This window comes from Sphaeramia orbicularis, chromosome 15, assembly GCF_902148855.1.
Source record: "Sphaeramia orbicularis chromosome 15, fSphaOr1.1, whole genome shotgun sequence".
Classification (NCBI taxonomy): domain Eukaryota; kingdom Metazoa; phylum Chordata; class Actinopteri; order Kurtiformes; family Apogonidae; genus Sphaeramia; species Sphaeramia orbicularis.
This window is the reverse complement of record NC_043971.1, coordinates 46,773,913-46,787,168: the sequence shown is the minus strand read 5'-3', so window position 1 is coordinate 46,787,168 and position 13,256 is coordinate 46,773,913. Positions and strand designations below refer to the sequence as shown.

The 13,256-nt window shown below is 41.3% G+C and overlaps 1 protein-coding gene across 7 annotated transcripts in view; it reads right to left on the bottom strand.

Moving 5' to 3' along the window:
* Window positions 1-6,251: 6,251 nt before the first annotated feature.
* Window positions 6,252-13,256, bottom strand: part of LOC115434130 (polycomb group RING finger protein 5-B) — an 82,735-nt gene continuing 75,730 nt past the window's right edge. For 5 of the 7 annotated variants that reach the window (XM_030155877.1, XM_030155874.1, XM_030155871.1 and 2 more), the window contains one exon: window positions 6,252-6,639. In XM_030155877.1, coding sequence (XP_030011737.1) covers window positions 6,592-6,639 — 48 coding nt within the window. In that variant the 3' untranslated portion in view covers window positions 6,252-6,591. Of the gene's footprint in view, window positions 6,640-7,783; window positions 8,414-13,256 lie in introns of those variants that run through there. The other 2 variants (XM_030155876.1, XM_030155873.1) reach the window with 2 other exon arrangements.

Sequence of the window (13,256 nt, the reverse complement as noted above, 5' to 3'; positions counted from 1 at the left end):
AGTTCAGACCAGCGTACTTGACCTCGTTTGTTTGTTTGCCTGCCTGTTTTTTGACCTGTTTTGGATTCCTCGGTTTCTCGTCTTCTGCCTGATCCCTGTCGGTTTTGTCTGCCTCATCTGATCTGGTTTTGACCTTCTCGCTCTGACTACCGGTACATGAGTTTGCCTTGTCCTTATGTCCTGTTGCTCGATCGTTAGCCTGCCTGTGTATGACCTGTTTCCGTCCCTGACCTCCCTTTGCTTTTCCCCAGTCGGGGAAAATACTCCCAACACCGCTCGGGGAGACGGGCTGCTGCCCTCGATCCAGAGGACGAATCAGAGGGGGAAATCTCCAACCATTATCCTCAAGATTCTGTTTGTGTTTGTGTTTGGTAAGTGACTCTTGTATCATACACCTTGTGATTCAAGAGTATGTGTGAGTGTACTTGAGCTGAGGAATGGTAGATGCATCAAACATGAGTTGAAAATGAACAGACAATAAACAGAGAAAGACAACGCCCACAAGGGGATGTTCGCACACACAAGAACATGACATAAATGGGGAACACAGAACATATATATTGATAAGAAAGGAAAGTTGGAGATGGGGGAAGATACAAACAAACAAACAAAAACAACAAACAGGGGCCTGTTTCACAAAACTATGATTCCGTCATCCAGGATAACTGAGTAAGCCACGTTCAACGAATCCAAAACAAGGGTGTCCAGGCTTAATCGGTTTCACAAAGACCAAGCCAGGATGAACGGATAAGGATTCATCAAGCCAGGTGTAACTCATCCTGGATAAGTGCGCGCATCTGGCTTCCTCAATAGACCCCGACATCGATCACAGATTCACTGATTCACCATAGTAACTAGAGCAGCGGACTTTCCCCCGTCGGATGCAAAACTCCTCATTTTGACTTACGAGGAAGTAAAGGACCGAATCAAAAAGAAAGACAACACCGCCACAGTTACAAAAACAATGAGAGACAACTAGGCGAAGGACTACAGACCGCCTGAATGAGTAAATAGTGCACAAACACACACTGACTGTTCCACTGAAACCATCACAATTACAACCCAAATAGTTAATTAACATCTCCAAAAACGTAGTTGTGAAATTGTAAGTTAGACTGACTGTAGATGTGAGTGAAACTGTGTAAATGTAACTGCATCAGACTGAATAACTCTGATAAACAGATGAGCTCACTGACTTCAGTGAATTTACCTTTGGGATAAATAAATTTATCTTATCTTCTCGGGATTCATGACTGTATGATATTGTCAATTAACCCATAAAGACCCAAACATCCATCGCCAACCAAAACCATCTACTGATCTAAACTGTTTAATACCTGTTGATCCGCTAATCCTATTAATACATGTAAATAATTGGTGTAAAATACAGTTCTTCACCTTTTCATGGTCATCAGATATGACCCATTTAGACACTCAGAGGCTCAGTAGTTACCGTGGAAACACCGTCATCTTCTCCAACATTGATTCCCCAGTAAAACCCATGGAGTTGGATCAATGACAGTGGATGGACACACTGGGTTTATGTTCAGTTAAGGATAGATTGGAATGAAAAAGACACTGTTGCTTCAGTTTGATCTGTTTCTGATATAAGAACCATCAACTTTAATCAGAGCTTTAATGAACATCTACATGATCAGTGAATTAAATATAGGAAAATATCTGATTTATACTGGTAAAATACAAACTACAGAAGATAATATTATAACAAATGGAGATAAATCACTTAAGAAAGGTTTGATATAAAGAATATTCATTTGTGAACTGACACTAAAGTAGTGCTGGGCCTTTATGGGTTAATGAACACTGTTCATTGTTTGTGATGTTCATTGTTTGGTTTAATATTCTTCATCTTATCATTTCAGATGGTCCACGCTGACTGTCTCATCAGTGTCGTGTCTCAGTGGTCTGGTTCTGGCTCAGTCCATGACTCCTATCGGACCTCTAGAATCTGTCAGTGCCTATCACAAGGTGAGCCACACAGCCTCTATTAACAACCACTTTTTACATCAGATCTGTGTCCAGAATGTCTCTGTATTTATGAGGTTGTGATGCTGAGGTTTTGTGTTGACAGGTGAATTGTCTGGTGTGTTTCTGGGGGACAGGGGGTCTACCTACCAGCCTTCTCTCCTGTCACCATACACAAACCCCCAGGAATCACAGCAGGCCTACAGTCATGCCCATGCCAGGACAAGGGCAAGGATCCAAACAACCTTTGGCCTCCTTAAGACACGCTTTCACTGTCTTCACCACTTAAGGGCCAGCCCTTTGAGGTCATGTGACATTACTGTGGCCTGTACTGTCCTCCACAATGCGGCCTGAGGAAGGAGAGGGAGGGAGCCCCCCCAAAGTGCATCACACATTCACTGGGACAATCCTGCCATCTTCCCTGATGACCGCAGTGGTCAGCTGGTCAGGGACCAATATCTGTTTAATTATTTTAGCTAACATGCATGATTTAAGTTAAATATGTCCTGCAGGGGCAGAGGAATTTTTTTTTTTTTTTGTTATTCAGTTTAAATTGATTTGGCTTGTTTTGATGTTTGTGCTACATACTGTGTATATGCTGTGTGTATACTGTATGTATACTGTATTTATACTGTGTATATACTGTGTGTTTACTGTGTGTACTGTGTTGCAGGGAGGCTACTGCATTCATTTGTCTGTTCATTTGTTACGTATGGATTTGTCCTGCATTTCTTTCAGTGTACAGATGTGTATTTCTTGCAGTGTGCAGACATGTGGGTTGTATTCTACCTTTGATTGTGTAGTTATTCTTCTGTTCTGTCGTTCTTTGGTTCTGTTCCTTCCATCTTGTAGAGTCACTGTGTGACTTCAGTTTTAAAGGTTTTAATGGTTTTACTTGCTTTGATTGATCCTTATTCAATAAAGGAACATCATGTTACTTTTTGTGTATTTATATTTATATGATTTATATAGTCTATGGGAAACTGTCAGTTATCTAAGTATAAATAATACAGAGACTGGAAGGGTAAATGTAATCAAATTCCTTGGAATAACTATACAAAAGAAGTGAAGTTGTTTTATGCTGTAGTGCATGGAGGTGTGGGCGAATATAAACAGAACTAATACAAATCCAATCAGCATTATTCAGAAAAGGCCAATACCACTGATCAATAAAGTGTCCTATAAGGAACACACACATCAGTTTATGATCAAATTAAATATTTTAAAGTTTAGTGACTTAGACCACTTTAAAACAACCCAATTTATGTTTAAAAAAAAAAAAAAAAAAAAAAAAAAAAAAAATCTGTTGCCTGTTCATATTCAGAGCTTGATTAAAATTTGGAAAATTATTTCTAATTTCAGAGGAAGTCATGTGTTCAACAAACGCTATGTTAGAACAAATATGAACACATTTAGTCTGTGTGTTGGAGGAAATGTTTGAAACAAGTTAAATCCTGAGCTTAGGATTTAACTTGTTCAATTTCAAAGCCTGTACAACACTATTTATGTTTAAAACTATGTTTAAAAGAAATGTCATGAAAATATATAAAGAATGTGAATGTTCATTTTTCCACTCAAACTATTGAATTGTTTACTTTTTTGTTGTTTCTATTGTTACTAAGCTAATAGCTAACTATTTTATTTCATTTTGCTTGGTGATATGAATGGGGGGCAGAATGATCTTAGGCTTCAACCTATTCATTTACAGAATCTTTAGTTTTTAAACATTGTATCTGCATAAATGTCTGATGTTTGAAATGTCTGAATAAACACAATTGAACTGATCTAATGACTACAAAATCATCTAAAATCATTTATGTAAAATTATTGAAATTTATAATCACAAATGTTTATATACTGACAGTGGGTCTCGTTCCTGTTGTTCCATTGTTTAATGGGAAGTGGAATAACTATCGGTTTCCATTGGTGGTGACTGTTGACTGAGATAAGGGATGAGATTAAATAAATCCTGGAATTTAGCCTGGTCTGGAGCATGCTAGCTCTTGAGAATAAATCTCCATGGTAACTTATATCAAAACATATCCTGCTCTCCCCTATCCTGCTTTTGTGAAACCGGATCATGGATAAATTGAGCCAGAATAACCAACAAATCCTGGCTTAATCCCTTATCCTAGTTTTGTGAAACAGGCCCCAGGAGTAACTGTCAATACCCAGCAACAACAAACAAAAAAGAAAAAAAACAAACAAAAAAAACAGAAGAGAGAGCAAAAGAAAAGAAAATCAAAAACAGATGCACACACCAGAATAAAAAGGGAGGGCAGGAAATAGGGGCTAAGATGGAGGGAAGTAGAAAGAAAGAGAAATGCGATGCGATTAGTCTGTTAGAGAGGAAGGAGAGAGCGGGGGGGGGTGCATGTATGAGAGTGAGAAAGTGTAGAATGTGCGTGTGCAAGAGAGAGAGGGAGAGAGAACTTGAAGCTGGGGGAGAAGGAGGGGGACATCAGAAAGCTATCAATGGGTTGAGAGTGAAAATTATTACTGCTATAGAGAAGATGAGAAGGAGAAACAAAAAAAAAAACAACAACAAAATAGAAGCGGAGAAAAAAAACCCAAAATAAAATAAAGAGCAGTATTAATAGACTGAGCACGCTATGTTGGCCGTATAGAGGTATCAGAAGGCTTGTGATAGATTAAAATAGCTATGGTGTTAATTCCGAGATTCGGAATAACTGCCCATCCACGTAAAGTTTGTCCACTACCAACACTGCACGTCTATTGTTGGCTCATTTTTCTTTCAGGATTGGGTAGAGGATTTTCCGTCACTCGTTGATTTCTTGTGGGAATTGTTCATTCCATGGTTTATGTTCTTGAGTAGTTTCCCTTTGCTTTGAACCAGTTCTTTTAGTTTAAAGTGGTCGAATTTTGCTATGATGGGTCTTGTTTTATTGTCCTCTTGTTTGCCGAGACGGTGTACACGGTGGAAAGTGATGTTTTGCACCGTTTCACTGGGGAGTTTGAGTTGTGTTGACATGAAGTTTTTTATCAGTAGTTCTGGGTTATTGGGTGTAGTTTCCGGGATGCCTGAGAAGATGAGGTTTTCGCACATTGAGCGTGTTTAAATGTCCAAAATTGTGTCTTTCATTTGTCTGTTTTCGGCAGTGACAGTTTGCATTTGCTGAGTGAGTGTTTTGACATTTGACTGAAGCTCCTGATCTGATTTCTGCAGTGTTTCGATTTGGTTATGAGCGAATTCCAAGCTTTTACGCATGTCTTTTATTTCTTCGTGCATTGAAACTAGTAAGTCCAGTATTTTATTGATGCTCGTTGGCACACTGACCTAATCTCAGGTGGTGTGTAGATCTTCCGTGTCTGTGGCTGAGTCCCTTTTTCTCTTTTTGAGGTCGGATGTGTCTGTGTCCAACTCCATGGTTGTTTGTAGATAGTAGTCGTCGATGAAAGCCTCTTAGCTCGTTATATCCTCCAGAGTTGGAAGTGGTCCGTCTTGTATATGTGGTGGAGGTGAAGAGCTGGCGAGTTAATCCGTAATGGTATCTTTTTTTGGCGTTGGAGAGATCTTCCTTTGCCGCACTTGTCAACAGTGGGACGCCATCATTTTCAAATCTCACCTCTGTCCGGCTCTCGTGACACTCATGCACGCATCCCGTCACCCAAGTACACTGTTTCAATACAGATTTGTTTGGTTTTTGGTGACACTGGGCTAAAATTTCCCAATCACTTTTCAGTTGAACCTCTGTAAAGCAAGATCTACATAGTTCTCAAACTACAGGTTGCTGAAAACATTAACAAACATTTTGGCAAGGTGTATCTTTAAATTAAAATACAAATTTCAAATTTAGTACTTATTTCTCAGATTGTCGTACTCTTGTAGTGACTGAATAATTTTCTAAAGGATATAAAATGTTGTGACTTATGAGGCATATAAAATTTAAAAATGCAATTCAAATGCATATTGTTCATGTATGACAATGTCTACCACGAAAAGAAAAAAAAAAAAAAAAAAAAACTTCAAGAGAAAGCATTAAGATATCCACAAAATGTGAAGTTGGTTTCTTGAGCCAATGTTTCTTCAGGTATCAATTCTATATTGTTTGTTTTACTCACAGATCTGTATTCTGTACTCAATTTTTGATAGAAATTCATCTGTTTCATCTAATTTCACTTTTATTTTTCAAAGATAAAAAAGTTTTACAATGAATGAGTCTTAACAATGAATGCTAAGAAAACTTAATTTTCTATGGTTGGTGACCATTGCAAACTATTGCAAGAGTGAAAATATTAAGAAAGAAGCAGACATCAACAGTAGAAAATCACCATTTAATCTAGAGTTAGACAGGCAAGTGAAGATATGGTCATACTTCATGTCTCATCTGAACAGGTTTTTAGGCACACTGACATACATTTAAAAATATCATATTATAGCATATATTATTCTATGTAGCATAAAACCTCTTTACCATAACAACGTATGCACTTCATCATTGGCTGTACAAAAATACATTTAAATCTTCTCTTTCGCTGCACATTATGTGTATCTGTGTGTGTGCGTGTTCATGTGCAAATGTACATGTCTCTAATGGATATTTTTCATGTATGTGCATGTGTTTCACTTCTTGCAAATGTGTTTCAGCCGAAATCGATGCGTGGTCGGTACTCGAGAACCATGGGATATGTCTGTGGAAAAAAGGGAAGAAAAACCATTAGCGCTGCTGCTGTAACAGAAAGCTCATGTAAATACTCGGTCCATAACTCTTGTGGATGGTACCAATGATTCTGAGTTTACCAAAAATATTATATTTATGTACTTTATTTCATCATTCCAATTCTGCCTGACTTTGTGCCTTTGTGTTCAGCTTTAATTAGTGCTTTATGAAAATGCTCGTCTATTAAGGTTCTAGAGTTTCTCTGTCAATCAGACTGCACTTACTTAAAGATCCACTTGAAATTAAGTCCATTGCCCTAGACCCCCATGGTAAAAAGTCTAAATGTCCAAATGTCCAGAAATAAACATGTTTACAATCTGGCATAAGTTTTTCTCTTTTTTATACCCGCCACCCGCCACTCTTTGGAGGACAAGTTTATTTTTATTTACAACTTGTGTTTAAGTAACAATTTCAAACTTTATATTCACATATTCATCCATTCCTTGCTTGTATACATATACATAGAGGGAGGGCTCTTATTGAGGACTTGCAGCTGACGTCATTGGTCATGTGATTGTTGTTTACACCGCCATATTGGTAGGCACGCTATCTGGATCCAGAAAGTCAGAACTGTTGCTTTATATCGTGTTTTTCTTTGGACTCGTGTTTGCGTGTTTTGTTATTTGCAAGTATGTCTGCTTGTGATAAAGGCACCATAGATGAGTTTCAGTGTTTACTAACAACAGTGATGCGCGCGCAACTTGGAGGCAAAAACACGAGTACCAGCTACCAGCCGGCTCACATCAGCCATGTACACCTCCAGGCTCTCCCCCGGAACTCGTGAACGAGCCGATATGTTTGCTCTAAAACGGTCCATTAACTGTCTCTGTCCAAAAGTCGATCCCATCTTCTCTTTCACGGCCACATAATCTGACTTGACCACATTGGGAAGGCTGTCCCATAGTAGAAAAGCAGACTTGCATAGATGGGTGGGGAATATTCTCACCAGCTCCCCACTGAACTCACCAGCGTCGCCCGCCGTAGCTCCGACTGCCATTTCCAGCTGCCTAACCTAGCTGAGGAAACTCAAAGGGAGCAGGTAGATCCACAATCACTCTCTCTCTACAGGATGATAGGCCAGGGGAAGCCCTCCTGGTAGGATTAAAGGGGTCTTCATCACCGTACCACATGATGACACTTCTTTTCTTACACGCCGCTAAGCGCAACAGGCATGCAGGCTAACTATACTGAGAAGCTATGCTAACTGCGGTAATAACTATAAACAGTGGTCGGCAGAACAAAACCACTGCTACCACCAATGTAACCGAGCGGTCTTTCTGCCTAACTTATAATTGGTGAAAGCTAAGTAATAAATGGCACACAGGAGTTTAGCAGGTCCATCATTTAACACATTGTACAATCCAAGGAAAGCTTGCTTACCAATGTGGGGTCATAAACAGCAAACCACATGATCATGTGAAATATGTGCAAAACCTCAATAGACGAAAGTGTACAGGGACTGGACGAGACAAGACAGTGGGACAAAACGGACATAAGACAAGACAGTAGGACAAGCCAGCTAAGTTGTTCCTGTTGAAAACATAATAAAACGTGAAAGACATGACAACAAGTAAGACAAGACAAAAACAGACACTAATTACATATTCATCATTATAAACTGGTGTGTGTGTGTGTGTGTGTGTGTGTGTGTGTGTTTGTGAGGAAAGGGGACCAAACAGAGAGGGGCTCTACTGCTGGGTGTTGCATGGTGGTGGTTCGTTTTAGGCTGTCCAGTGAGATGCATTCTAAAAGGGGGAGGAGAGAAGGAGAGAGTGGAGGGGGGAGAAAAAGGGAGAAGAAAGTGGTGAGGACCCCCATAGGAGAACACCAACAATTCCAAAAATAACAACCATGGTGAAAACCACAATGGCAACAATGACCACAACAAGAAACGAGCACACTGGGAAACCAGGCCGCCCCAGACAGCCACCCACTATGCACCAGTTTGCACCCCGATGCCCCGGCTAAGTGCCCCGGGGACCCAGAGGCCCACCCTCCCATCTCCTCTGCACCCTGCTGGAGGTGATGCTGCATGGACAGCCTCGCCTACCCGAACAGCATCGCCCACCAGGTGCCATGCAGCCCACCCCCCAAAAGTGAGTGTGTGGTGTCAGTGTTCCTGTGTTGTGAGTGGGTGTAATTAGAAATGAGGAGTAAGCCGTCATAGGGTATCACAGAAGGGGGCCATTTTAATGACCCCCCTGTCATACCCCCCAGAATGTGCACACTCCCCAAGACCCTATATGCTTGTATGCAGGGGGTGGGAAGGGGAGGGGCAGGACCCACCAAGGAGCATGGCCGCTCAGAGGTCCAGGGCACCCAGCGACTGCAGCCAGATAGTTCTGACCACCCCAGGGGCCACCCATGCACTTAATTCTCCCATGTGGTTCAGGGGCATGAATCTGGGAACAGCCGCCCCAGAGCCCCCCAAACACATGTGGGAACCCACCATCCTCCTGAACTCCCCACTCATATGTGACCTAGGGATGTAGCAATTACCGGCACGCTGACACACCACTGCAAGAACCCTGGCGGCGAGCACCGCCGCCCCTAGCCCCAAACACCGCCACAGCCACGCCCCCCACCCCACCCACCCCCACCCTACGAAAACCCTTGGCCACACCACCCATCCCCCAGAGAGGCAACAGCCCCCCAGGCGCCCATGCACAGCCTGCGATGCCTGGCCCCTGAGAGCCCAACGGAACACACCCACCCAGACAGCCCCACCTCCCCCAAAAGGGACAAAGCCGACAGCCCAGATACACCATGATCCGGGCCAACCTCACAGTGACAGTGACGACAGCCACAACCACCCCGGGCCACAACAGCTGCGACATGAGTCCCCACCCCGCCACCCCCCCAGTGCACACGCTACCACACCACAGCCCTCCCTTAACCACAAAACCCACAAGCATCCACAAACACCTACACACAAACACATTCCATCAGCCCCCGCAGACACACACCAATACACACCCACACACTGACACAAACACGCCCACACACCCACATGTTCACCCACACAGATGCACGCATGCGCACACACACACACACACACACACACACACACACACACTCCCCCACCCCCACCCCAGGATCCCCAGGCACCGGCCAGACACCAGAGTGTACACCTGCTCACCCCCACAGTGGCATGCCTGACCCCCTGGTGTAGGGGAGAGTCAGCACCCAGACCCCAAACTCCAAGAGCCCCGCCCAACCCACCCACCGCCCCAGGCCCACCCTGCAGACCCTACAGACAAACACAGAGCCCCGCCCCCACAGCAGGGCAGCCCAGACCCCCTCCCCACCAGCCTCTAAACACTTACAGGTACATCTCAAAAAATTAGAATATCATGAAAAAGTTCAATATTTTAGTCACTCATTTCAGAAAGTGAAACCCATATATTATATAGACTCATTAGACATAGAGTGCAATATTTTGGGCATTATTTCTTGAAATTTTTATGATTATGGCTTACGGATAATGACAACCCACACTTCAGTGTCTCAGAAAATTTGAATATTGCATAAAATCAATAAAAAAAGGATATTTTAAACAGAAATATCAGGCTTCTGAAAAGTATGTTCATTTCTATGTACTCAAGACTTGGTTGGTGCCTACTTTTACATAAATTACTGTATCAATGCAGCGTGGCATGGAGGCGATCAGCCTGTGGCACTGCTCAGGTGGAATGGAAGCCCAGGTTGGTTTGATAGTGTCCTTTAGATCATCTGCATTGTTGGAGTCCACAATCAACGCAGCCATCTACCAAGACATTTTAGAGCACTTCATGCTTTCTTCTGCTGACCAGCTTCATGGAGATGCTGATTTCATTTTTCAGCAGGACTTGGCACCTGCCCACACTGTCAAAGGTACCAAAAGCTGGTTCAATGACCATGGTCATTGAACCAGCTTTTGGTGTTGCAGTGCTTGATTGGCCAGAAAACTCACCTGTCCATAGACAATCTATGGGGTATTGTCAAGAGGAAGATGAGAGACGCCAGATCCAACAATGCAGATGACCTGAAGGACACTATCAAACCAACCTGGGCTTCCATTCCACCTGAGCAGTGCCACAGGCTGATCGCCTCCACGCCACGCCGAATTGATGCAGTAATTCATGCAAAAGGAGGCCCAACCAAGTCTTGAGTACATAGAAGTGAATATACTTTTCAGAGGCTTGACATTTCTGTTTAAAATATCCATTTTGTATTGATTTTATGCAATATTCTAATTTTCTGAGACACTGAATTTAGATTTTTCATTATCTGTAAGCCATAATCATCAAAATTTCCAGAAATAAAGCTTGAATTATTTCACTCTATGTCTAATGACAAAGACATGATTATACCCCGTAAGCGTGTTAAAAGTGTACCCTAACAACAAGCCATGGGTCACAAAAAATGTTAAAACCTGTCTGAAGAACAAGAAATTAGATTTCAAAGAAGGGGCTGTCTCTGACCTTCAGTCAGCCACCAAAGACTTGAAAATTGAGATTTTGAAAGCAAAACATTATAAAACCACTCTTGAAAATAAGATGGCTGCAAACAATCTAGGTTCCGCATGGTCATGTATGAAAACCATTGTAGGCCTTCAAAACCTCCAGAGCAGATAGCTTCCAGGTCATGTGACCTATTGACCCAAAATCACTGCAGGATTGTAGTACGGTACTGGCTGAACGAGTTACGGTCATTTTTGTAACGTTTTAACACTTTTGCTATTTTAAATGATTTTTTTAATGTAAATATTAGCATATTAGCTCAATAGCTTCCAGGTCATGTGACCTATTGACTCAAAATCAGTGCAGGATCATAGTACTACATGGGCTGGTTGAGTTACACCTCTTTTTATTACATTTGAATAATTTCCTTATTTTTAATGAAATTAACATTGTAAATTTTAGCATTTTAGCTCAATACAAGATAAACATTTATTGAAGAGATGGAAACAAAATGTTTTAATTTGTTCAAAGGGTCTGGGGTGTATCCTGAATCACCGCTGCCAGCAAACACGTACGGCAAGTCACCGCAGACGATATAATGGTTAAAAACCAGTGAAGAATCACACTGACACGTCTGTTTATTGCCCATCAATAACCCACATTTTATTTTGAAAACCGGAAGATGGTCCACGCTGTAGCATCCTAGCGCTGACTTTCTCAACCACCTCCGTGTATTTGCCGTAAAGTCTGTAATACGGGAGCACTTGACATGTTGGAGCGGCTGGCTTGACTTCGCAAAAAGGAGAGTCAGCTGGCTTGACCGCAGTAGTGTTGGGGAGTAATCTGATTGATGAAGGCTACTGTTGTGTTTGGGATAGAGGGTCTAACGTATATTTTGCCTGCTAATTCAGAATGTCATTTGTGGCACACACGTATTAGTTTGTAGAGTAGTGACGCATGGGCATGCTGTAGAGTGTATATTAGGTTTGCAGTGCTGGATACCGATTCTTACTTTTCATCAAAGTAAATTCAGCTTATTTCACATGTAGTTTAACCGCATCAGATGTGTTCATTGTATGCGGGAAAACTGTGTTTAAATAGCAACTTTGCTAATGTGGGCATGTTATTTTGGGAATTAGGTATGAAAAAAGGAAACCTTATTTCTCTGGTAGGCTACTGGACCAGATCATATGGTGACAGATCATCTTATTGGTTAGTGTGACACTCTAGTGTCAACTTAAGCATTGCTATAGGTAGATTTTGTTTATCAATGGATCTAACAGGCCTATAAGCCATAGTGCCCAATTGTATTCATGAAGAAAAAAAAGCTTAGAGTATAGCCCTAAGCCTAATGTACACAATTATTCAGTGTAAATCTATGTAAACTAAAAGTTTTAGCCTAATCTTTTTTACAGCCTAAGGCAAAGAAGAAGATAGTGGTCCAAAAAAAGAGGCGATGACAGATGTAACAGAAATGACTAGAAATGATCCAAATAGTCTAGGTGATGATCCATACAGCCTATTTGTACTTTTTATACTAAAAAATGAGCTTGTCCAACTTAATCTAAATATTTAAATATGCATTTGTTGTGTTTATGTGTGTCCTGTAGACAATGGAGACTCGACACCCAGTCTTGGCATAGGTAATCTTTTCTCACTCTTTAACAATGTTTCAATATATTATGAATGTTTACATTTGAAATAATAGGATTTCATTTCTCAACAATGATTTCTTGGCCTCACATGAAAGTTTTTGGGATATTTTGTGTATCATAGGCCTATACTGCATATCTGTAGTTGAGTTATAAGAACTGTATGGAATAGGCCTACAGACAACAGGCAACACTGCTGTGTACTGCGGAAAGAGAATCCAATATTTAAAATAATTATTGATTTGAGCTTTGTACTTTTTAATACTTTTAAAAAATGAATATAAATGAATTTGTCACAACCATGCCCCTGTTTGTGATATCAGCTCATGGTCTTTGTTGTATATCTTTCAATATCTCTTGTTCTCTCATTTGTCTTGTAAATCAATACTAGAAATCATTATCATGACTTGTATTTTTACTGTTCTGTCAAGCATCAGTCATCAGTCTCCATGGTGGAGTTTCTGGAAGCAAAAATCCAATGGCAAGATCAAGGA